We start from the raw sequence: 26690 nt of genomic DNA, 5'->3' as shown, positions 1-26690 counted from the left end.
ATTGTGCATCTCGTCAGGCTAGGAGTGAAATCATTTTGACCATACAGTGAAAATAGATTTCAATAAATTCGAACCGTGAAACCACAATGGCACAGATTAGTACGCAAAACCACAAAGTGGCTGTCCTGTCAAAAATATCATAGTGTGAGGCACGCAGTAAGCCATAGGACTACATTGATGCTGTATTGTACATCAAACACCTGTCAGTATAATTTATTTGAATACATTTTCAAAGCAAGTACTGGGAACGGAAATAAACAGTCACTGTATATATTCAAAAAAGAAACATATTTATCGAATTAAACAAAGGCAGAGATACAGCACTAATTTGATACTTGTAATTATATATGCAAGTCTACATGGCTTGGAAATCTTGTAGAAGTTGTAACAGAGAAAACAAATTATTGGAATTTTGATACACAGATTATTTGCCAACATATACAAATCCGCCCTGACCCAAGATAGAGTAAACACTATGAAAATAAACTAGCTTTTGATAATGCAATGCAGTCACACCTCAGCCATTATACAACAAACCAATGCCCTTAGCTACAACATATAGCTTATCGGACGGGGAAACTATTTGAAAAAGCCAGACTCATTTTGACTACGACCGACATAATTCATTGGCGTTAACTTGTAAGATGAAAACAAAAGTACATAGCATAGAAACTGATAAAATATAAAGGACAACATACCAACACATTTATTATTCAGCAGAAACGCTTCTTAATAAACACAAAAACAGCATAAAGACAGGCATTCTTGTCGAATTTTGCAATGGTATCATACAAAACTCCCATGATGCTTTTAACAATACAAGACCATGACGTTATACCATTTTAGGCCATGTTATGTGTCTAATGTTGACATACATAATGTTATTTGATAAACAAAGAACCTCTAAAAATTTTATAGACAAAAACAAACAAAAAACACATAAAGAGACAACAAGCGAAGACATTTGTATCCACAATCATATAGTCAAAGCGCAAATGAAATCTATGGATCATTGCTTAATAGCAACACATGCAGAATTTGACACAATCAATCGATTCAGTAACTGATAACAAAACATACCTCTTTCACAGGAGAAACGAACTTCGTAATCAGCACAACGTCTTGATGCTTGGTCCTTATTGAAACACATCAAACCTAGCTGTGGTGAACATATTACATTTCGCTGCCCTGGGACTTCGTTGTAAACAATATGTGTCCCAACTTCTCTACACTGGACAGCTGTGGTAGGCTCACATATGTCATACGATCGCAACAATTCTGCTACTATTTCATAATCTCCTCCGGATATAGTTGTTCCTGGATCATCGTAATCTATCCACGCGGACCACGTGTTCTTTGCCACCTGCTCAGTTGCCATAAATTTAGAAACTGGTAACAAGAGAGTGGAATTCTGTGTTAATTTACCATATCTATATATGTGTATTAACGTATTGGCAAATACAGTGTCCTTGCCCTGTGACTACTGCAGTGATTCATGTATTGACAAATACAGTGTCCTTGCCCTGTGACTACAGCAGTGATTCATGTATTGGTAAATACAGTGTCCTTGTCCTGTGACTACTGCAGTGATTCATGTATTGGCGAATACAGTGTCCTTGTACTGTGACTACAGCAGTGATTCATGTATTGTCATATACAGTGTCCTTGCCCAGTGACTACTGCAGTGATTCCTGTATTGGCAAATACAGTGTCCTTGTTCTGCGACTACAGCAGTGATTCATGTATTGGCAAATACAGTGTCCTTGTCCTGTGACTACAGCAGTTATTCGTGTATTGGCAAATACAGTGTCCTTGTCCTGTGACTACAGCAGTGATTCATGTATTGGCAAATACAGTGTCCTTTTCCTGTGACTACAGCAGTGATTCATGTATTGTCATATACAGTGTCCTTGTCCTGTGACTACAGCAGTGATTCATGTATTGTCATATACAGTGTCCTTGTCCTGCGACTACAGCAGTGATTCATGTATTGGCAAATACAGTGTCCTTGTCCTGTGACTACAGCAGTGATTCATGTATTGTCATATACAGTGTCCTTGTATTGTATTTTTCATTTGAAGTAAAATCACAGGAATAATACTATCATATTACGAATAGTTGCACTACGACTTTCAGATTTTAAGGCCGTCTTTAATTTCATGCTAGTTTTGTGATATGTCAAACCCATGTTACGTATGCCTCCTTGTGTGAGTTAGTTATTGTTTGCTAAGGATTGTACCATGACATAATAGGATTATTCTACTAGAAATATATTTACATCATATCAAGTACCTAAAATAACACATGTACATATGTGGCAGAGGGGTTTACCCCCGGTATATTAAACAGCAAAACAAGAAGAGTATGGTATTATAATCTAAAGAGTTTAAATATAAAAAAAATACATTCACTAACCAGTAGTTGATGTTACTGCTGAAGATGTTGAAATCGTTTTTTCGAAATCTGAGGTAAGATCTGTTGTCGATGGCGTCTTTTCTATTTCATAAGAAAAGCAAAAATATTGTATTTTAACTTCTAAACACGCCAATCGTCCAATGATTCAGATAAATTATGTACATTAAGTAGAAAGAAATAATATTATAAAATGTTTTACAAGTAGGTAACGCTTTTATGTTTAAAATTGTATCTCAGGAGCAATCGAACGTTTGACATTTTAGTCATATCGTGTTCATATTCACTTTGAATGCGTACATTTTCTATTATACGGTAACTTTCTTTTTACATGTATTGGTAAAAGAAAGAATATTAATTTAACTAATTTATTCTCTGCAGTATACTATCATAGAATAGAACTATTGTTTCTCTTGGTTAACTGTGTTTACTTCTGTCTGTTCTATTTTAGTAAAATATATCGCTAGTATGTGCAAGATAGGCAAGGGAGTATGCGGTTTTTAAACAGAAGAAGCAAAATAACATAGTAAAATGCTAAACTAACTAAAATCCCATAACATGTATGAACGAATTAAATGCTTTTACTAACCAGTACTTGATGGTGTGGAACTATCTATCTTCAAATCCGAGGTAACATCTGCAATGACACTTGTAGCCGATTGTTCTATATCAGAAGCAAAATAGCATGCGATATTGAGGTCTATATGCAGATTTGTCGACCCGAAGAGTACACTGTCATGCTCACTGACGACCGTCAAATCTATATATCGACCGAAGCTTTGGTTAATATTTATATTATTATACCGATTAAAACAAACATTTTGTGAAAGGCTGCATCGATCTCTCCTCTCCTTTCTAATGACAACATCCGAAATGTTCTCCATTCACAAGTATCTGTTTCACCATACTTCCAATAGTTCTTATGTACTTATATTCAATAATACCTTCCGAAATTACTCTCACATTTATGATTTTTTACGGACAATTGTCCGATATTTAAAAAGCCGCGATGATTGTACATGACGAGCGAGCAGACTGAACTGGGCCACTCGAACATAAATAAAACGAAACAAACAACACATTTCCGGTTAAATGAACAATTTAATGAAACCAAGATGTATGTACGACACACAACGAGTAATCAAATTGCCTTGATAAAATAACAACAGATCCAGGAATACCGTGCGAAATTTAAGTTACAAGCGCTAGCTACGTACAGTAAATTATAATAATGATAATGAAAAACTAATTATTAATAATAACTAATAATAATATCAACCAGGGTTGAGACGATTAAAAAAAACAACAGGAATACAAACGATGTGCACATATCAGTACTAGTAGATATATAGCGACACATCCGGGATTCTATAATATAATAAATTTATAATAAGTATTTTATTTGATTTAAAGGTATACACGTCAACGTGTGAATTATAGTTGCACTCTACTGGTGAGACATATTAAAATCTACCAGAAAAAAAACATTACTTACCTGTTGTGACCAATTTATAAATAGGTGATAGTGTGCTTGTACCCACGTTTCCAGTTGAAACACTCGGCGTATGATGGTCTATAAAGTTACATACATTATATAACAATTATAATTGAGATTAAACAAGCAGTGACAACAAATATTTACAAATGTAGCGGTTCAAAATATGTTCAATCAATGCCAGTAAAGTTACAAAATTTCTAACTATAGCGTTTTGCTATTTTGTTTGTGAGAAATAATCTATTATTTTTAATATTTGACCAAGATAGAAAATTTAAAGTGGCCTTGTGCCTCATTGTACCATTAGTTATCGAACGATATCAAAATATTAAAGCTTAATCTAATATTGTTTGATTAAGAAAACAACTTAGGTAATCCTAAAAAGATGAATAATATATGAATAATATATAATATAATACATTCGACTTGGTTCTATACACTCAATCATTTTATTGACAACTCATGTTTTATCAAATATAGTACATAGTACAATGATCTACTGACCGGTGATGACTAATTTGTCTGTTTAATAGTAAGTAAGTCTTGTCGTACTGGCTCGTACATCTTCAGTTGAACTACTCAGATTATGGTGATCTATTAGAACACATTGTTCGTTTCAGGTAATAGTTGAAATACGCAAAAAATGAATGCATGTGTAACATTATCATATCTGGTTGATTCATGTTAATCACTTACCTGTTGTAGTCATATCTCTAATTACAACAAAGTCGTCTTTTATTAAACCCTGGGTCTGACTTTCAGTAGAGGAACTCGCTGAAGTTATTGTTATCGGGGATGCTGTAAGTGATACAAATCTTGTATAAATTTCAGTGAATTAACTTTTTAAAATTCCACAAACATGTGTTTCAATTTTTTTCTGTTTGCATCGTCATTGTTATTTCTAGTAAACCGAATGTCGTTAATAAAGTTCTTGCAATTACGTGTATCTGTGGATGCAACAAACTACTCAAATCTGTATTGCCTTCCCCACCTTGGCTAATTGTCAAAATCTATAATCCATAATGCTGACTCAAGTTGATACATTGGGGCTTTCTGAAATTATCTTATGGATTTACGCTCTAATTACTTGCAATGTAAAACCATGATTAGTAGTTACTAAGCATCCTTGAACTCAGAAGCAGAGTAGTCACAAGTTGTTGGCATATAAAGATAATTGCCAACATTAAAGTGAATGTCATTACAAATACATACATTCTATCTATAGCGTTTGGCTATTTCGTTTGTGAGAAAATTTAAAGTGCTATTGTGTCTCATTGTACCATTAGTCATCAAACGATTTCAAAATACTAAAGTTTAATCTAACATTGTTTGATTAAAAAAAAAACTTAGGTAATCCTACAAACATGAATAATAGGTATACTATATTTAACTTGGTTCTGTTCACTTCATAATTTTATTGACAACTAATGTGTTATTAAACGTATGAGATAGTAGAATGATCTACTGACAAGTGATGACTAATTTGTTCGTTTCATGGCAAGTAAGTCTTGTCGTGCTGGCTCGTACATCTTCAGTTGAACTATTCGGATTATGGTGATCTATTAGAGTACATTGATCGTATCAAGTAATAGTTGAAATACGCCCAGAAAATGAATACATGTGTAACATTATCATATCTGTTTGTTCGAAGTTAATAACTTACCGGTACTAGTCAGATTTCTACTTACACCAAAGTCATCTTTCATCAAACTTTGGGTCTGACTTTCAGTAGAGAAACCCGTCGAAGTTATTGAGATCGGGGTTGCTGTAAGTGACACAAAACATGTCCATATTTCAGTAAATTAACTTTTTAAAATGCAACAAATGTATGCGTCCTGTTTTTCTCTGTTTGCATCATTATTGTTATTTCTAGTAAACAGAATTAATATGGCTCCTACAATATAGTGTATCTGTGAATGCGACAAATCACGCACATCTATATTGCCTTCCCCCACCCAGGCTAAGTGTCCAAATCTATCTCTCCTCATTTAGTCATTTGAGTAGCATATTCTACAACTGAGTCCATAATGCTGACCCAAGTTGATACATAGAGGCATTCTGAAATCATCATCCAATTACTTGCAATGTAAAAACAAATTAGTAGTTACTATGCATACATGAACACATAAGCATAAAGATTAAAGTACCGCCGAGTTATAGCTGGAAGCTTTAAAAGTACATTTTCATGTATATTTGAAAAACTTAAAGAAGACTGACTTTATTAAAAACAGGAGTACATTCTTGAACTCGACTTTCTAATATTAAGTGTATTTCTAACGTTGGTAGTTTTTAATTCTTATATTCTTAAGGCAAGTTGCACCAAAGTGACGCTGGTCATCAGCCAAAGGCTCCGATCAATTGTGTTGCAAGGTATATATGTTAAAATGTCAAAAATACTATTACTCAGTATATATTTAAAGGTTTCAGAGTCATTTTCTGACAATCCCAATACATATATATATATAATTCTTCACGTGTTTTAAGAATTGTTGAATGATCACGTTTGTTCTCCTAAACGTTGATTTGCTTCAAGGAAAATCACATGTTTAATTCATTTTATTGAGATTCGCAAATTAACCCAATTTCTCACATAACAATCATTCACGATGTTGTTAGCTAAAACATGATATAATTATTCGCGTCCGACAAATTCAATGTCAAATTAAACTAAAGCATTGTGATTGCATGAGTAATGTGTTTCGTTGTACTTGTGGTTATGTTACATAGCAATCGAGAAAATATACTAATCATTTCATGACACTGTAAGTTCAAACATACAAACCAGGCAATCCTCGATCAGATTAATATTAACATATTACATTCGAATTGGTTCTATAAACGTCCCCAATTTATTGACAACACTTAGGTTGTTAAACCTATATACACAGTACAATGATCTACTGACCAGTGGTGATTGATTTGTCTGTTTCATAGTAAGTAGGTCTTGTCGTGCTGGCTCGTACATCTTCAGTTGAACTATTCGGATTATGGTGATCTATTAGAGTATATTGATCGTATCAAGTAATAGTTGAAATACGCAATAAAATGAATGCATGTGTAAAATTATCATATGTTTTCGGATTAAATCACTTACCTGTTGTAGTCAGATCTCTACTTACACCAAAGTCGTCTTCTTTTACCATTCTCGGAGACTGACTTGCAGTAGAGGAACCCGTTAGAGTCGGTGTACTCGGAGTTGCTGTAAGTGATAAAAACAATGTCTAGATTTCCAATAATGAAAACTGGACAGAATTCTTGCTAAATGTTCTTAGTTTGTGACATTATTAAATAGCAGCGGCCATGGAATAGCTGAATGCAGATGTAGTGCAGTCGCAAATAGTTGGTGTTTAAAAATAATTGCCAAAATTAAATTACTGTAATGATTTCCAAAATTAAATTACTGCAAACTTCAGACAAGATTGTTTTTATATATTCGTAAAACGGAATGTAGTGACTGGTTATGTAACAATAGGGCATCCAATATAAACTATATTTATGATTCTGATAGTATCTTGTCACTGAGGGTAATATTCAAACGGCAATAAGTGCTTCCGTAATTCTTTGGTAGTTACTTATTTATTTAAATCCCTTCATTCAGTTCGGCACAGAAACTAGAATGTTTATGTGACAATTATATACAAACATGCCCAAGTAGAATTAGTTGCATCAGTTCATACCATTGTTCGGGCATGTTGCTTTAGTCATGCCCCATTATAGAAATGAATGTAACAGGTTGATATACTATGAATTTTATTTTGTATTGTTGAAATTCATATTTGCATTATATAAATTGCTTATAAACGCTTATAAATTATCAATATATATTTGAATGTATTTCTCCAGTATGACAACTCCTCGAGTACTTTAATGTGAATTCATCTCGAAATATAATGCATATATAATCATGACATGGCAGACAACGTGGAGTCTTCACGTTAAACGTAATTGCGTGAAGTGCTTGTACTTTACAATTACAATTGTTCTTTGATGACTTTATTCGATATTTGTTAGTTTACGTTTCACAAAATTGTCGATGATAATTTAGACAACTGTTATGATTTTGTAAGCTGATAACTGATACAAAAAATATAATTTTTTTTTTTTTTTAATTAAATGCTGCCATGTAGAGACATATTAAATCGTCCAATAAATTTTCCAAGCGAGAGTTTCAGATTGTTTCCAGTTTATATTCCCGACTGCATTGTCACTTTTTCTAATGTTCCCTAAACAAACTGCTTTTTTTGTTTTTGTTAATTACAAACTACTACAATCATAGTAATCTTGTACTCTGACAAATGCTGACAAATGCTCGTTCACAATAGCCAATATTATGTTTTTTGAAATATTTAAAATGAAAGACTGATATAACCTAGCACTAGATCACGAATATCATACTGAAAGAAACGGTTCCACCATCAACCTGGCGATTTATGCGGGGTCATTCTCCCTGAACGATAACACATTTCTTCTTACATAATGCCTTCTCCACTTGTATGCGGGCGTTGGAGCATTTCTTGGCCATTATCTATTTTTTATTGTAGAATTTCAAATGAAGACATTTTTGTTCGCCGAGAATTCCCTTTGAATTATCCATTACCTTTTTTTTTCAACATTCATTTTTTTCCTATATAAAACTGTACAAGTTTTTTAAGATTTTGCTTGATTTTCGCATATAAATATATAGTATTTAATGACAGGTCACTTATTTTCATTGCTTTGCGCTTTGTTGCTGTTTACGATCATCGTAATCACAGCAAGTGTAATCAACGGTATTTTGTTTTTCTTTATTTTTTCATGAACTATTAATCTTGAGCATTTTATTTACATAGTCGAATTTATTCAATAAACTGGGGTATATGTCACAAATGCCAAATGTTTTTTTTTTCTACAAAACAATATTTAAATAAACAACCATATGTTCAGTTTTAACACTGGTCACATATATGCTTCATTAGCAAACTTAAATATGCTACCAACAATAATAGTCCAAAGGACTATTTGTTGGACCCAGTTGAATGCAAGTCCATGTTTATTAATTTAGCGAGAGGTTTATTTTCTCAAAATATCAACCAAATTGAAATAGTGTTGAAATTGATTTATTATTGATATATTTAGTTTTCGACTTACTGTCTAAATTCTTCATGTTTAAACTGCAGTTAAAATTTTTCATATAATCAAGTTTTCATAGAAGCATGTTTTTTCAATGATATTAATTATACTTAAAAATGTGACTGTGTTCGACGAATGGTTTTTGTAGCATATAATATGCATATCGACATACCTAAGTCATCGTCATCTATGCCTGATTCAGTTGCTAGTACATCGTCTTCACATGGACAGAAAAAACGAACTTCATAGTCCGGACACTGTTTCGAGGCTTGATCTTTGTTGTAGCACATTAATCCTATAGCAATGTCACAAATTATGTTCTCCTGATTGACTGTTGGGTCATAAAATGAAGCGGAGCCAACTATTCTGCACTGTATCATTGTAGGATTCAGACACATATCATAGACTTCCATTATCATTCCTAGGATTTCATAGTCTCCACCTATATGACTGGAACCAGGATTATATGTATCCACCCAATCAGTCCATTCACCATCAGGACAGTAACCTAACTTTGGCTGGACTGTAGTTGTTAATGATTGATCAGCTGTTACAGAGAAGAATACAAACATCTAATTACGTTATGTTTAAGTCGTTGGTACTATTCCCACCATGGACATGAATACGATACACGATTCCTCGTAGTTCAGATACATACACCAATAAAACTATTGATACATAGAACGTTTGCATTCTATTCTGAGACACACTATGCTGATGTTATTTGGAACGAAACATCGCAAATTTAACAGTGTGTTACAACAACAATTACAAAGTATACACATATATTCATAATTTATTACATCAAACATTAACATTAATTAAAAATAAACTAGTCTAAATGTTATAGTCTGAAACATTATTATAACTATTATTTAATATAAATGCATTTCTGTATTGTGAACGCAATCCACCTAAAACGAACATATCATAATATGACAATATTAGGAGCATGGAGTACATACGACATGGGCAGAAGTAACGAACTTCGTAGTCGGCACAGTAGTTTGGTTTTTGGTCTTTATTGAAGCACATTAAACCTAGGCCTGTGTCGCATGTTACTTTTCTTTGCCCTGGTATCTCATCATAGGCAATAGCTGAACCAACCTCTCTGCATTCAATATATACAGGGCTAAAACAAATACCACGATCCTGAACTACGGCTCCTAGTAGTTCAAAATCTCCACCCGAGCTCCTTGTACTCGGGTGCCACAAGTTAATCCAGTCGGTCCACCTCCCGTCTGGACAATACGATTGTTGCTGCTGACCATCTGGTATTACTGAAACGTGTAATGAAACATTACACGTGAAAATCATTAACGAGAATATTAGCTTACAATAACTCGAAATATACACGACATGATGTTATAAATGTTATGATTTTGTGACAAAATGTTATAATCTTTGTCGAAATTTAATTATATGGACATCATTTATCAAATATGAATATCTCGCATAATAAATTAGGTAAGTGTTGCCCATCACTTAAACCTACAATTGCAATATAAAAATTGTAGCAAAACAATTGTTTACAACTTTTGAATATATACCAATATGATTAACAACCTGAAACGTAACTCAGTTATACAGTTGTAATTAGGCCATTAATTAATTCGCACCCTGTGGAAACGAGTGTACTAAGTTGATATTAATCGAGTAGATACTGCAAAATTAAAAACCAAGTAAAAAAGTAATACACAATACGAGCACCAATTGCTACTTTGTAAGGTGTCGTTATCGCAAAAACAAGCCCATTCATATTGAACGCAAAATTCCTATCCGGGTTATTTACCACGGAATTGATGAATGTTCTTGTATAATGTACACATATAACTATTATTACTATTATTCAGCAAACTAATAGTGAATTTACCGAACATACACTTGTATTAGTTAGCACCACTTGTAATAACATCATCATTTAGTTATTTAAAAAATATAATAAATACATTTTAAAAATGTTTGTGCAATTAATATGTTAAATATGCATCTTTTGTTGGCCTGATGATTGCTAGATCACGCATGAAATTGAATATTCCTAGATCAAAAGGCGAATATTACCGGCTGATTGCGCGACTGTCCTGACCGGTTTCACTTGCGTTCGCATCTTGTGAGTTGCAGTCGGTGTGGCAGCCACTGTGATATACAGAAAAAAAGTAAAAAAAGTAATTAAATTGTACGGAGTAATATAATCCCATATTCTTATATTATTGGATGACTTGAGTTGGGTAAATAAAGTATGACTTCTCTTGTTAACAAAATAAATATTTATCAGGTCAGACTGTCCGTCTATACACTTCTTGTCCTAATATCGTTTTGTAGTATTACAAACAATAATACAATAAATAGATTGCAAAAAACAGTAATTCTACTTGAACCGATAGTTTGTGTACTGTAAAGGTAGCTTCGTAATGAACATATTTATAATCCATAAATAATGCAAAACAAAAATGCAAACATATACATACTATCTGAAGTTGCTTGTCTGCTTGTTGTTGAATCGACTTTAATTGTCCGTTTTGTCTCTGTTGGCAATTCGAATACTGAAGTTGTAGTTGTTGGTTCTGGGAATGAGAAGGTGGATAATCATGTAATCGATCGTGAAACGAATTTATAATGACGTGGATAACTTTACATTGAACAGTGACCAGCCTAAACTGTGAGCTAAACATAATAAGCATAACTTAGTTATTGTTATATAGACAAGTCGGCAATTTAGAGCTTTACGTGTAAAAACATTATTATATTGAAGCATACCAGTGAATTTTATATCATCATTGCCTCAGGTTATTCACAATAATATATCACATTATTGAGCATCACGGACCCGCCCATACCATGGATGTGAATACAATGATATTTGCAAAAACTAATAAAAGAGAGGGTAACAAGTATATAATACTAAAATAAGCATCAAATAAAGTTGTTAACTGTCAATAACAACGGATTTTATATTAAAATCAGACAATCTTCGTCTGCTCCGTGCGTTAAAGCGCACCCATGCGCAGCGTTACATCTAGTACGCATACGTCTTGATTCCGAGGGTAATGCCGCTGTCAGGGTGGTCGCCTGACTAGGTCTATGGTTGAATTGATGAACTGAGATCTGATTGAGTTGATGAACTGAGATCAACTGGGGGGACGGGGAATCATCCCCTAAAACAGTGATACATGAATGAGAGTATGTATACAGAACGGGGGCACCTGAGAGGTAAATTCAGTTGTGAGTGTGTTCCGTTTTTTTTTTTGTAGTGAATAGATTAACAGTCAGCTGGCGTACAGGTGACACTACAATAAATGTAACGAAACGACCCAATGTACGTGTATATAAATCCAGAGGTATAAGACGTATTAGTGAAGTTTGAATGTTAATGAGTTAAAGGGGAACCTTCCAATCCCAGGGATTGCACCAAAGAATCATGAGACACTATTTTTTTATGTTATTTCCAAAGTTAATCTATCTTTTGTTATCCATTGTAATTTTATTCCAGAAAGTAAATTTGTTGTGAGATTAGGCTTAACTAGAAGTGCCCCTTTAAGACATATCCAAAACAAAGATGTGGATCGACGCACGCACAGATGTATGGATCGAACAGGAAGTAAAATGGATACTGAAAAGTGAAATCATAAAAATATTTTTTTTTCATATGTGTCATACAGTAGCAGTAACATTAAGCTATGTAAGATTTTTTCATATTACACCTATTTAGCGGTATTTATGTGAAAGGTGTTTTAAATAATATGAATAAAATTGTTAACTATCAATAACAATGGATTTCATATTAAAATCAAACAATCTTAGTCTGCTCGGTGCGTTAAAGCGCGCCTGGGCGCAGCGTTATATATAGTACGCAGATGTCTTGTTTCTGCGGCTAATGCCGCTATCAGAGTGGTCGCTCGACTAGGTCTCTCAAACCGGGGGTTTACCCCAAAAATTTGATCCATGAATGGAAGTATTTTACAGAACGCGAATACAGTGTGGCTCTGTTTTTTTTGTATTGAGTAATACTACAGTTAGGTGGCGTATACATAATAATAAAACAAATACAACCACACGTTAAGGTGAAATTATGCAAACCACAAATAAAATTTGGGAAAATCCCATGCATACGAACATCTCATTAGAAGAAGATCCTAAAATATTTTCACCGTATTTTGAAGCCAAAATCGTGATAGGAGCAAATTATCTACGGTTGATACAATTAGATGGCAGTATCGGTGTTCCGTGTCGTGTTATTATGTCAGATGAGATTGGGTTATCGATATTTAAGAATGACAGTTATTGACATCACTACATAATAATAACAATCTTTCCACCAACAGATATTGGACTTTAGCACGCTTTTTACTCCATATACATGTTTGCTTAACACCTCTCACATAAATGTCACACAAAGTGTGTTTTCGTCCATTCTAGGTTGGTGGGTCGTATATTTGTTGTGTAAAAACGTTGCTTGTGGTAACATGCAGAACCATTATGTATTCCGAGTTTGTTTGCCACACTGACCAGTAGGGGAAATATGACAATATGTAGATACTGACGTCGGTAGAATAACCGACACCATACCTTCACGCTATCACATTAGCAACAAATGAAGATGGATTTGTCATGGAAACATTATTTGAAATGTTCTATAATGTGAACTAAAAGCACAAAGTGCTCAGTGTAAAGCAATTGAGGATACAATTATTTCATCTACCACAATGAAAGTATGGAAACTCATGTCGACTAAACAGTTTGTTACAATAGTATACAATTCAATGTACATATTAATGATAAGGGAGATCTGCCTACTAGTGCCATGTCGTGCAACTGGAAAGAACAAGGTTCTCTCCATTTGGAACTGATTAGACTCTATTGTGTTTGCGAAAAAAAGTGGTTAGGGAAACAGGCAAAATTTATTGCAGCTCTATGTTTAAACTTGAAAACACCAAGATGACCATATGTGAAATTTTATAAAACTCCTTCGGTGGTGATAGTGATGGAGATATGTTCCATTGAGAGATCTTGCCAAAAAATTCAACCAAATCAAGTTAGGTAAAGTGAGACCCGGGAAAATGTTTTCTTATTACTGAAAGATCATAAAACCATAAACCAGGCTATACCTAATGCAAAATACATCAGAAATAGGTTTAGGTGTTGTTTAATGCAATATTTTGAAAATGAAAATTTCGCAATCACACAAGTGTGTATGAAACTCTTGCACAAAGAATACTAGTTATACTATTCAATAGAGAAAGAGAGAGAATTGTATTTGTGATATCGACATTTTAGAAGTATGTATATAAAACAGAGTTTGTTTCATGTACTGATATTTAGCCATTATGTATTTACATAGTAACCATACTGAGCATAGCTGCATATTGACTTGCACATCATTTCTTCAGAACTACATATTTAAGAGAGACGCAATAACAGTTGCGGAGAAGTTAGTGGCTGACTATCTGAGTACACAGTACTCTAATTCTATTGAGGGAAGTTTCGACATAACAAAGACATTGATACAAAAGTATTTTTTCGATAATGAAAATATAAAAGCGAACGTGTGCATACCAGCTAACGTCGATTGTTTAACTGTTATGGCACTGGTTTCCATGGTCTTGGCCGCTACATGCGTAGTGGTGGATCCTGTAATAGAGGTGAATTGATATAAGCAATTCGGAAAAGAATATTTCCAAAAACTCTTAAGTCAGATAATTATAATATTTAAAACTGTAAATATATAAATTATTTACTCCATCGAACATAATGACAGTTAGGTTCACAGGCACACACAAAGCAAATTAGTTGATCATGATCATTTTATTGTAAATAGCGCCCCCAGCGTTTATATTGTCACAATAAAGCCATTCGTTTACATTATCACACTAAAGTCGCGTTGTGCGAGAGACAGTAATCAAATATTAGTGTCGTTCACAACCTGCGATTATTTAAAATGGGAAATAGTACTTGTTAAATTAATGTTGGTATGTAAGGGAGAGAGTGTTAGTAAGGATCATTGTACATTTCATTTACATCTTGCCGTTTCACCGTTATTTTAATTATGAACTATGTAAATCATGTACTACACGCCATGGATTGTAGGATGCCAACACTATCTAAGTTGTTACAAATTTACTCAAAACAACTTTTTTCAATATGCTAAATCATCAAGTATTTGTAATTTTGAGACCTGCCTAATAAGAGCAGCATGAAAGCACAAAACGCGGGCCTCGTATTTACGATTATCCTACAAACGACGACTTCGCTACGCGTCGGTGGGTACATTCCCCGTATATACGAGAATCTTTGTAACAACCTGATAGTTTATAAATAGTATAACGATAATATTTATTATAAATACAAACGTAATTTGTTACTATGTCAATCGCGCAAAATTAAAACATTGACGCCGATATAAAGGTCACGATAAACTAACCATTGATAATATATTCCTTATTGTTCATATGATATATATATATATTACCATCTCTTATAATCAACTTACTATTACATTATAGTTAATATAATTGTATAATAATTGTAATATAATATAATAATAAATCAGGTTTTCAATAATGTAAATAACGATGTATATATCTACAAACCCGCTGAGCTTGATTGTGTGACTGTGGTGGAATCGACTTTAGTTGTCTGTGTTGCTCCTGCTGTCAGCACAGACACTGTAGCTGTAGTAGGGGACCCTGGGATATATGAAGAGACGGATAATATATAATAATTCGTGAACAGAAATTCATATTACAGTGAGCAATGACAATTCTCAAGAACTTTCTGCTACTATATTCAATAAGTCCGTAGCGGTCAAATTAACAGGCTACTCATGTTCAAAATCGGGGAAACCTATTCACGAGGGCGCGAGTCAGATTTAATAGTAAACCCGCACATTTGAGTAAGTGTCTCGGACCACACACAAAAACACACGCACGTACACATACTTATATTGCTATATGTTCCGAGGACTTCATTGGATTAACTATTAATATAGTTGAATTAACTTTTAATATAGTTGGGATATGAACTCGATTAAAACGCGTCCCTATATAGGGTTGCGTTTTAATCGAGTTTAATCAAACTCAATTACAATGAAATACAATGTAGAATTGCATTTTAATTAAGTTTAATTAAACAAAACCTGATTAACCCGTGACTGAACATAGAAATGTTTGCGAGGCTTAGGTTTAGTATCGGGGTAAGGTATGGTACAATTATATTAATATTAATATAAACTGAGCCATACCTTCCCCTGATATTAAACCTAAGCTACGCAAAACGTATTAATAATCGAATTAACTAATAATATAAATTATGTTTTCCGAGAACTATAAAAATGGTCCTCGGAAGGTGTGTATGTCTTCGGAAGTTAGTATATATGTGTATTTTGGTCCTCGGAAAATATAGCAATGCAAGTACACGTACACACGAATGCACACACGCGCGCATATACAATACATACACACACACATATTACCAGAGCACAGCCCCGAACGTATGTAAATTTGCGTAAATAAAAAAAACACATATATTTTATATGTATTATAAATGACACCTGATATCGATATTACCATTTTCTTTTCATTGATAAACTGCAATAAACACTATGTTAAAGACATTTCGTTTTCGACATTGTGATTTGTTTTTCGTTTTTTGGGAGAAAAAAACTGAACAAACGGATTTTGATAAGATAATTCGGAAATTTGTATTAAGGATATTTCATAACGAAATGTATTTCCTATGCATCCATAAATAATTAATTTGCACAAAATTATCACAGAAAACATTGTTATATTCTCTATATTTGTGCCTTGTATTTGTCGTGAATTATGACTGGAAGAAGCTGAATGAAATTACAAACTATGTAGTGTGTTCAACAATTCATGTATAAATACTTTATTTTTCGGCAAAAAACGAAACAAATTCACAATGGCGAAAACAGAAAGTCTTTACCACGGTGTTAATAGCCCATTCATTAGAAAATATATCTGTTGTGTTTAATATTATATTTTTGAAACTATTTCCTGACCAACTGTTGTCAATTGTTGGGCAAGAATGTTATCTTCTCATCAGTGAACAAGTTGTCTAGTCTAGGTAAACTGTTTTAAAATAGGAGGTTACCAAATATTCCAGTTATCTGGAACAATTACACTTAGCATATGAATACAACTGTAACTGCAACAATGGGTCAAATCACCAAAAGTGATAGAAGTATATTTTAATGATCTCTTTGTTGATGTATTCGCTTTGTTAATGACCACCTTAGCACCACCAATTTGTTTAATTTATTACAGGTGTCATACAATGTAATCGACACCGATGTTACACTTGCAAGCATGTCTTCACCACAAACACAGGTGCTTTACATATTAAATAATCTTTCCGATGTACATCCTCCAATCGTGTGCACTGCATTAAATGTACTTGTTGTGACATACTTCATTGGAGACATCAATTGGTAGATTCGCCTGCATATGCACACGATGTACGCACAATTGCATTAATATTCAGTTTATTGTATTCCCTACATAATTGCTTCGACATCATTTCCTATCCACTACTTCATTTTCATCACAACTTATCCTGCATATTTGCTCATGGGTACAAGACTAACGAAGGTTTGTACTCAAAACGTCTAACTCCTTTTTTTACTATTTCTGATGATTTGTTTTATTCCCCTTGATCGGTATTATCATTTTATTATTGCAGCAACAATAATTTTCTTACGATTTAGGGTAATTTAGGATTCTAGTCAAGTAAAATTTCGCACTATCGAAATTTGCAACAAATTAACGCCAACCGCAAAATATTTCATGTTACATTTAACACCGTTTTAACATATGTAACAAAATCATTGATTTAACTATTTATTCCCATAGCGAGGTGTGCTCTTCACATTACAGTGTTATATTTGAGAGAATATATAGAAAGAAATCATGCACTATAAATTTCAAGTAATCCAAGTGTTGTTACAAAAACCAATATTTGATTTGATACGAACAGACAGATCAGAAAACTAATATTGACTCTGAACACTGATAATGAAATTAAAATACTGTTTTACATTACACTGACAGGTCACGTGGTGTAGACATTGAGCCGAACGTAGTGTAACAAAACAAATTATAGTCCGACATACCTTCTAAAATTGATTCTGTAATTGTTGTGGCACTTGCTGTAGTAGTCTGTTTTGCTCCTGTTTGCAGCTCGGCTACAGTAGCTGTAGTGTTGGGTCCTGTGATATATATATGGAAAGGTGTATCATTAATCATTAAAAAAGTAATTGTACTTCAGCAACTATTAATTCAGAAAATTAGAATATTTAAAACTGTATATATTTCTATGTTATTCACTGCGAACAAGTAAAATACTGCGTTCTGTCACAGGTTTTTTGTTTGATATTCTCATAAGTCGCCACAGTCTATGAGGAAGAATATCGAACATAATGAATTCGGCGACCGACCTCAAATCTTGACACGACAGTTGTGAGGAGCGGCACTTTGTGGTGTTGCATAGCATTTCAAATATATATGTGACAGTCAGGCATTTTTCCGAGTCAGGAGAATTCAAGATATAACATGTTAATGCATATCTCAACAAATAGATAAATATGCATTATATTCATTAATGCAGCACTATTTTATCTAAGGTCACAAGAGGTTTGAACTAAAGCCACGTGTTAAGATCTGAAATAATTGTATTGTTGACAATAAATGTCCCATCGTTATGTGTGGACCTAAAGAACAATGATTTGTTTTCATATGATTTTTGAACCGTTATATTGAGAACAGATATGGAAATTAAAAGAGAGTAGCTCGGGATGATGAATCTAATACAGCAGTTTGTTACCTGATTACGATTTTAAAACTTTCAGTCTTTTGGCTACTATACCGTTACATTGCTCTGAAAATTGTTGTGTTAGCCCATGATAACATTGTAATTGCCCACCACAGTTCATACTGCAAATAGCAATAATTTAATTTAAGTGGTGATTACGTGAGTAATCATGTCCCTTTTAAATTGGTAAAGTGACATCTCTTTTGTTTTGCAAATTACAATTAATTTTTGATGAGATAAATAGAAATCGTGAAATTCATCATAACAAAAGTTATCTGATCATTAGTAGGCTAACCATGGCACCTTTGTGTTGAAAACAGAATGAAAAGATTCTTTTGAATTATACTGTTAAAAGATACCGATGAGTATTTTGGTGAAAATAAAAATATAAAAGATAACGTGTGCATACCAGCTAACGTCGATTGTTTAATTGTTATGGCACTGGTTTTCGTGGTCTGCTTCGATTCCGTTGGCAACTCGGTCACTACATCCGTAGTGGTGGGTCCTGTGATAGAGGTAAATTGATACAATCAATTCGGAAACGAATACATTCAAGGACTCTCAAAACAAATAGTTATAATATTTAAAACTGTAAATAATTAACTTATTTAGTCCATCGAACAGACAACATAATGACAGTCACGTTGTGATCGATAAATTGTATTTAGTCATTTGTCTGTGAGACTCTCAGATAAAATATTAGTGTCGTTCACAATCTGCGATTATTTAAAATGGGAAATAGTACTTGTTAACTTATAATGCTGGTATGTGGGGGAGAGGCGATTAGTAAGCTTTCTTTTCTTTTAAAAATAATATTAAAGCGAAGTTGATTGCTTAGATACATGAATTTAACCCGTTTGCTGTTCAAAGTAATGAACATAGTCATAACAAATTATTATTGTTAATAACAAAGAAAGAACGGAACATAGATATAGCATAGTCAGAAACATTTCAATTGAACTGTAAACGTAATACTAATTATCTACCTATCTATGAGAATGCCGTAACTGGGTGATACTTTTTTCACCAATAATTCATATTTTTTCACGTTCATTTTTTTTAAAGAAAATGCTTTGTCACAAAATAATATCTATTGCAAGTGCCAAAGATGAAATCATGAAGAAAGAAAGCGGACAAAAAACAAACAAAACAAATAGTTTTTTATCGGGGACACATTTCAATGAACTTTATTACGGACAATGCATGACGCAAATTCCAAGAAAAATTTCGCAGTGCGCTCTCGCAATCGGATATTTAGTAATTTTTACAATGTTCCCAATTTTTGTTGCCATGTGGTAATTATGTAAACTATGACTGTCCAGTGTGTGAGAACTTGTGTTTCTATACCTTGGCTTTTGAATCATATACGCTAAATTACGGGTTTGAATGAGACAACAGGGTGCGAATGCTTTTTTTATTCAAACCCTTTTGAAATTATCAATACATATTTCTTATTGTTTATATGATATATATATATCCCCTACTTTTATAATCAACTTACCTATTATATTATAGTTAATAAAATTGTAAGATAATCAGGGTAAAAAAGGTTTTCTAAAATGTATATACCAAAGCATGTATTAACTTACCCGCTGAGCTTGATTGTGTGACTGTGGTGGAATCTACTTTAGTTGTCTGTGTTGCTCCCGCTGTCAGCACAGACACTGTAGCTGTAGTAGGGGATCATGGGATATATAATAATTCGTGAACAAAAATTTATGTTACAGTGAGCAATGACAATTCTCAAAAACTATATTATTAACTATACTTTCGCTGATGTAAAGTTCATAATAAAAGACTGGCCAATAATATTGATATGACACAGTCTCCATATACAAAGGTCATAAATGCCATATTTGCCTGATTTTAATGATTGTTTTTTTTAAAGAGCACGCAATATGACCGCCTTCAATTAAATTGCGAAAAACAATTATGTCCCCCCGTATGTACCAAACCAAATTTAATAAAACAGAATTGCTATCAGGCACTGAAATGGCCATTATTCATCTTTGAATCAGATCACGAAATGGATACAAGTGCTTAAATATCCCAGATGATAGGATGTGTATGTGAAGCCTGAAAATGTGTGATATCTGAACACAATCGGTTAAGATAACAATGATCGCTAGTGTGACAATTTTCAATTTTATCAGCAAATAATTACCAAGGTTTCGAAATAATGCAAATAATGTATACATCTACATACCAGCTGAGGTTGATTGTATGAACGTTGTAGAATCGTCTTCAGTTGCCTGTTTCGTCTCCGTTGGCAACACAGACATTGTGGCTGTATTTGTTGGCTCTGAGATATGAGAAAATTGAAGTGAAAATTATATAACCAATATATACTTATGTATTCTGTTTAGGTTAGTTAACAAAACGAGTTTGTTAAACTGAAACTTAGCACAGTGCTTATCCAGATACTACTTACCACATGGGCAGAAGAATCTGACTTCATAGTTTGGGCACTGCTTTGATTGTTGTTGCTCATTAAAGCACAGTAAACCTACATCCGGTTCACACGTTATTCTACCCTGGCCACTAGTTTCATCATATGGAGACTCTGACCCTATAACTCTGCACTCGATACTGACAGGGTTCACACATAAATCATGAATAGTTCGTATCATCCCCACTAATTCATAGTCACCTTCTGTATCGGGATCGTTAGTGTTGAACCAAGTTGTCCATTTACCATCTGGACATAGGTTAGACGATGTCTGAGCTATTGTTGTTACTTCATGGGATACTGTAATAAAATACAAACATATCTTGATAAAAAATAAAACGTAGGCATACTACGAAGATAAGAAACAACAGCAACGAATTGCTAACTACATCCGGGCATTTTCATTGAATACAGTCCCTATGGTATATATTTTCCAAGATCGATGTAATTCCTCGCGTTCTTTTACTATGGGCCACTTCGAACTTAGAATGGGCCTTACACATTTAAGCCAAAGTATTCAGACAGCAAATTCTTGGTTTGCCTGATCTAGATTCTGAGTCTAGCATGATTCCTATACATCCGACGAACAATGCCATTACTGCGATATTATTCACGGCAGTTCTTTTTCTGGTTAAGCCAATAATGTCATGTCTTTGTTAAAGATGTCCAGACTGCCCCACATTATCACTGAATTAGCGAATGTGTTGCTGTTATTAGAATATTTGTCTAACAACTTCCCAATTGATAACACTTGTATGAAACTAGACTTATAAATCATTTACATGCATCGTAGAGAGAATAGAAAGAAGACCTACAATGTTGCTGAAAGTATGTCAAACAGGTTAATTTTTTTTACTAATTATAATGATAAAATTATATAGTCAACAGCATTATTGTATTGTTAGGCATAAAATCTCTGCTTTCATGACCAACTCAGGACGATTTTGTTGACTACAATGTTTATATTTGCTCTCTCCTTGTTGCAGATTGTTATCATTTTCAAAATATTCTTGGTTAAAATGTTACTTTTAAGTTTTGGTTACAGGTCAAATGTCAAACCACATTTAGTGTAAATGTTCGAGTAGTCATAAAGAAGATCAATAACAAACTAGAGACACATGAAGCGTCATATAACTAATAATTGACGTGTCTTAGGATCTGTCTAATTGATGTTTTAGTACACAAATTACTTAGATCGCAATTTCACATTTCTCAAGAATATGCTATGCGCATATTGCTAGAAGCTGTCACTCTGTTTCTAGGCAACATGCAGACTACTGCCCCAAAATTTAATTATAAGTTATTAACATCTGACATTGTTTAATTGGCATGGTATGTACAACTGAAAGCGGCTATAGTCGTATTCACACCAATCACGGGTTAGGATTTAAGTTAATCTCACATGTTTGCATGCCGACTAGACCCAATTGTTTTCACGCATAGAAGGAAACATCAGTTATCACATGCTATGGAATAACCAAACTTATATATAACAATCTGCCGTCATTTTAACTATGATTACACAGTACTGTAACCGCGAAGTTGTAGATGTTAATTCTACTGTTGTAAAACAGTACCAAAGCAAATTCTGAAAGTACAGACTGCAGAATAATAGGAAGTAATATAGCGTCTCATTGACTTTTTAGTCCATGTTAAGGAGCTCATATCTCATATTCAAAACTAGATGAATTATAGTGTCTAAACAAAAAAACAAAATTAGTACAAGGTACCACTGCTGTGTTGTGCACGATTTTGGTCTTTAAGGACGCTTAGAATTTTGAAGTTCACTGACACCATTGACCTTAACAAATGTAAAAAAAAATCCTTCTTAAGAAATTCCGACTTCCTGTGTTCAATGTAAGTTATAATCTCCAGTACAGTTAATCCCATTAATGATTATATCTTGTATAAATTAACCTGGTCACTGTGCACCACAATTCTTGCATTCATTTTGAGTTTAACCAATATAAGGTGTATGAAAATTGACAAGATGGTGGCAACTATGTGAAGTACGATATTTAGATCATTACATTTTATTAAATTTTCATTATTTAAACAAAATAGCCAACAATGGTTAATTCCTTTAAATCAAACGATTATATCAGTAGTTTGGAGAACAAACTGTTAAAGAATCTGAATATCAGGATAGGAGTCAGCATTATGCATTGAGAACGATTGAAGGCAAGTGAAAATTCGCATAACAACGCGTAACACAAAATTCAAACTCGCGCATACACCGAACGCGTTAACCACTCATCTAAGAAGGCTAACACGTCAGCTGCAACGCTTTCAGAAATACACTCCACAGTAACTGGGTGTGGTTTAATATATACCAATACAAATCAAAATTTTAACATTTAAGTCCATCATTGTTGTCATTCGTTAGATTTTAATATTCAGTGACCATTTTAAAAATACATTTAAAAACGATTTGTATAAACTTGTCTTGCACACAGAGTTGAATAAAGGTTAACGTTCCTGGTATTTAGAAGGAACGTGTAGTAGCTCAAATTCGTTCAGATGCACAACTTTAGCTGTTTGTGTTTGTAGAAATGGAAGTAGCATTGAGTGTCCAATGTTCAAATCTATGCAAATTATATAATAGAATGCTCAATAACCCATTCAAAATACACGTAAAAAGATATATGTTTATTGCAAATAAGGGAAATAATAGTTTGTGGAGATATTTTAAGTGCAGATGTGTGTATGTTGTTGACAAAATTAATTAAATTAAGCAACCTATTTCAGTTTTCTCCCCTGTCGTCGTTGGTTTCATTTCTTTGGTTGTCGGCACAGGAGATACGTATACACTCGTGATATGGACTTCTACAAGCGGAGATATTTGAGAGTTGAATTATGTATTTTTAATAGTGAACTCACGTGTGATGCTGAGAGTGCAGATATTTGTACACAACAGATAAACACATTGTTGCAGGAATAACAAATTGCCCTTCACATATATTACTTTTGTGTAGTTTAACCGATATTATATTATACCAGTATATTGATGGTGTTAATCCATTGATTTGATTGATCCAAACACAAAATTTGCATATGCAATCCATGGTATATTGGCTGATAATGCACGGCTAAACTTAGTGGCACTGGAACATGAATTGACTACAGGTTTAATACGGAAATACATAAAACCGGTATTATTTGATTTTTAGAAAAATATAGTGATTGCATTTTGGAAAAATATTGGAAAAATTACCGACTTCAAACATCTGAAAAATTATATAACCATAATATTGCTTTTTGTTAATGGCGAGATCCAAGTTGTGAGTGTCGGTCATTGGGTGATCGTCGTTAGCCACACAAACCTGAACGAACGCTAGAACGCTGTGTTTACTTACAAGTAAAACATGTCTTGTCCTCCGTGTTGTAACTTTGAAGCGGATTGCGAACCTCCAACAAAGAAAACACGATTTGTAAGTTTAACTGGTGACCAACTAGATGAGATTGAGGGATTGAAGGACGAAAAAAATGTCATGATTTATATTTCAGCCTAACGGTGGTTGCCATGGCATCTACTGATAGGGGTTAAATGACGAGGTCAGTCAGTTTGACAGTGGTTGCCATGACATCTACTGATAAAGGTTAATGACAAGGCCAGATGGCGAGCTAGTCGAAATCAGCCAAAGACATCTTATGAGTCTGCAGTTTTAAAAGATTACAGTACAGTAGCTGTAATCCTAAACCAATCTTGTTTGCGATTCTAACTAATGTGGTATCTTTGTGGAATGTTATTGCAAGACTATTACCCCATAAATATTAGTTAGTGTTGACAATGTAGTAGTGGTTTTCTAAATAGCTTGACGATTAATCAATTGATTATGATGTGTAAAACTTTCATGTGATTGGTTGGTTGTTTGAAGGCAAGACCTTGGAGTCTCTTATACTGATTGTAATTGGTTAAGGAGTGACAAGAAATAAAGTGTGATTTAATGCTGTCTCGGTGAAAACCAGGGACTTAGCAGAGAATCGTTGGAACATGAATAGAGCTTGTGTGTGTTTCTTGTGAGTCTAGCGTGGAAAACGACCGAATCCTGGTTACTTAAGTGAAAGGTTTTTAAACATCAAATTTACCTATCACACGTGGTGGATAACCCTTGGGCATTGTGTTCAACACAAAAATCATCCTGTGAACACTGTATGATTACAAGAAAAAAGACACACATGATGGAAGGAATCCGTGAAGTTTTAACAGAACATCTTGGACAAATGACACAAGCTATTGCTGGAGATCCAAGAATGACACAACAAGCAGTAGAAGGAATACAGGAAGTTGTGGAAGATCTTCAAAATCGTCCAACGCCTGTCAACATGGGAATCGGGCCAGCTCCGTTTAAAGGTAAACAATCAGAGAATACGACAACCTGGTTACAGAGATTTAATGCTTATGCAGACTTTAACTAACTGCCGAATGATAGAAAAGCTGCAGGTTTCAGGATGTTGATGACTGGCCCAGCCGAGATGTGGGTAAATGAATTGCCAGCCCAAGTAAGAGATGATTATGAAGCTTTGACGGCGGCCTTTATTGCATATTTTGAAAACGCCGATTTAGTCTGGATACTAGAACAAGAACTGTCTGAGCGAAAACAGGGAGCCGACGAATCCGTGGAAGAATACTCAGCAAATATCAAGTCGCGTTGTGCCCGATTTCGTAAAACACCCGAAGAACAATTACGTTATTTTCGCGCCGGGCTACGGAATGACATCAAGAGTCAGGTGATTGTCCATCAGCCTCAAACGATTGATGAAGCCAGACGAAGAGCCAGACTGAGTGAGATAGCTTGTCATATGCAGGAAGGGGAGAAAAAAAAAGAATGGCGCAGATTTATCAGCGATTGAACTCAGCGTGGAAAGGTTAGCACAGAAAACTGAACAATTATTACAACAACATCAACCGCAGTACGTATACAGCCCGCAGCAGTTCCAGGGACCAGAGAGTCAAGTTGGTTCAAACCTAACTCACCAAGGTAGAAAATTCAATACAATTCCGATATGCGGCATTTGTAATAAGCAAGGTCATTCAGCAGCCGGCTGTTAGCCGTGGAAGTTATTTCAGTGGGAATTGTTATAATTGTGGCAAAAGAGGTCATAGGGCAAGAGAATGTCGGGGATGGGCACAAAAAGGGAATTTGAAAGAAATAATTTGTTATAGTTGTGGGGCGAAAGGCCATATTGCTAAAAATTCTGATAACGAAAAACAGGGGGGCAATTTAAACCCAAAAAGTCTATTTTAGCAAGGGCGGAAAATAGACCGACTAGCCATGGGAAAAAAATGGTAGAAAGCCCTCTTTTGTGTTCAGTATCAACCGATATCTATAGAAACAGCTTAATTAAAGTAAGATTAGATGATAAATATGTATGGACATTGGTAGACACGGGAGC

General features: G+C 34.0%; 1 protein-coding gene across 1 annotated transcript in view; it reads right to left on the bottom strand.

Annotated features, from left to right (window-relative positions):
* The window catches only part of LOC102804954 (uncharacterized), a 49861-nt gene that overhangs the window by 8698 nt on the left and 14473 nt on the right, over positions 1-26690 (bottom strand). The window contains exons 8-26 of the mRNA XM_085498398.1: positions 21276-21593; positions 21051-21146; positions 20434-20514; positions 19254-19349; positions 18147-18242; positions 15604-15699; positions 14570-14644; positions 11485-11580; positions 11078-11152; positions 9982-10296; positions 9189-9563; positions 7002-7106; positions 6813-6902; positions 5571-5672; positions 4604-4705; positions 3908-3985; positions 3002-3076; positions 2416-2496; positions 1081-1389 (exon numbers count right to left, since the gene is read on the bottom strand). Of these exons, the coding sequence (XP_085354524.1) occupies positions 1081-1389; positions 2416-2496; positions 3002-3076; positions 3908-3985; positions 4604-4705; positions 5571-5672; positions 6813-6902; positions 7002-7106; positions 9189-9563; positions 9982-10296; positions 11078-11152; positions 11485-11580; positions 14570-14644; positions 15604-15699; positions 18147-18242; positions 19254-19349; positions 20434-20514; positions 21051-21146; positions 21276-21593 (2661 nt within the window). The remainder of the gene's footprint in view (positions 1-1080; positions 1390-2415; positions 2497-3001; positions 3077-3907; positions 3986-4603; positions 4706-5570; positions 5673-6812; positions 6903-7001; positions 7107-9188; positions 9564-9981; positions 10297-11077; positions 11153-11484; positions 11581-14569; positions 14645-15603; positions 15700-18146; positions 18243-19253; positions 19350-20433; positions 20515-21050; positions 21147-21275; positions 21594-26690) is intronic.

This window comes from Saccoglossus kowalevskii, chromosome 4, assembly GCF_978046115.1.
Source record: "Saccoglossus kowalevskii chromosome 4, keSacKowa6.1, whole genome shotgun sequence".
Classification (NCBI taxonomy): domain Eukaryota; kingdom Metazoa; phylum Hemichordata; class Enteropneusta; family Harrimaniidae; genus Saccoglossus; species Saccoglossus kowalevskii.
The sequence above is the reverse complement of the archived record's forward strand: the minus strand, read 5'-3'. Positions and strand labels throughout refer to the sequence as shown.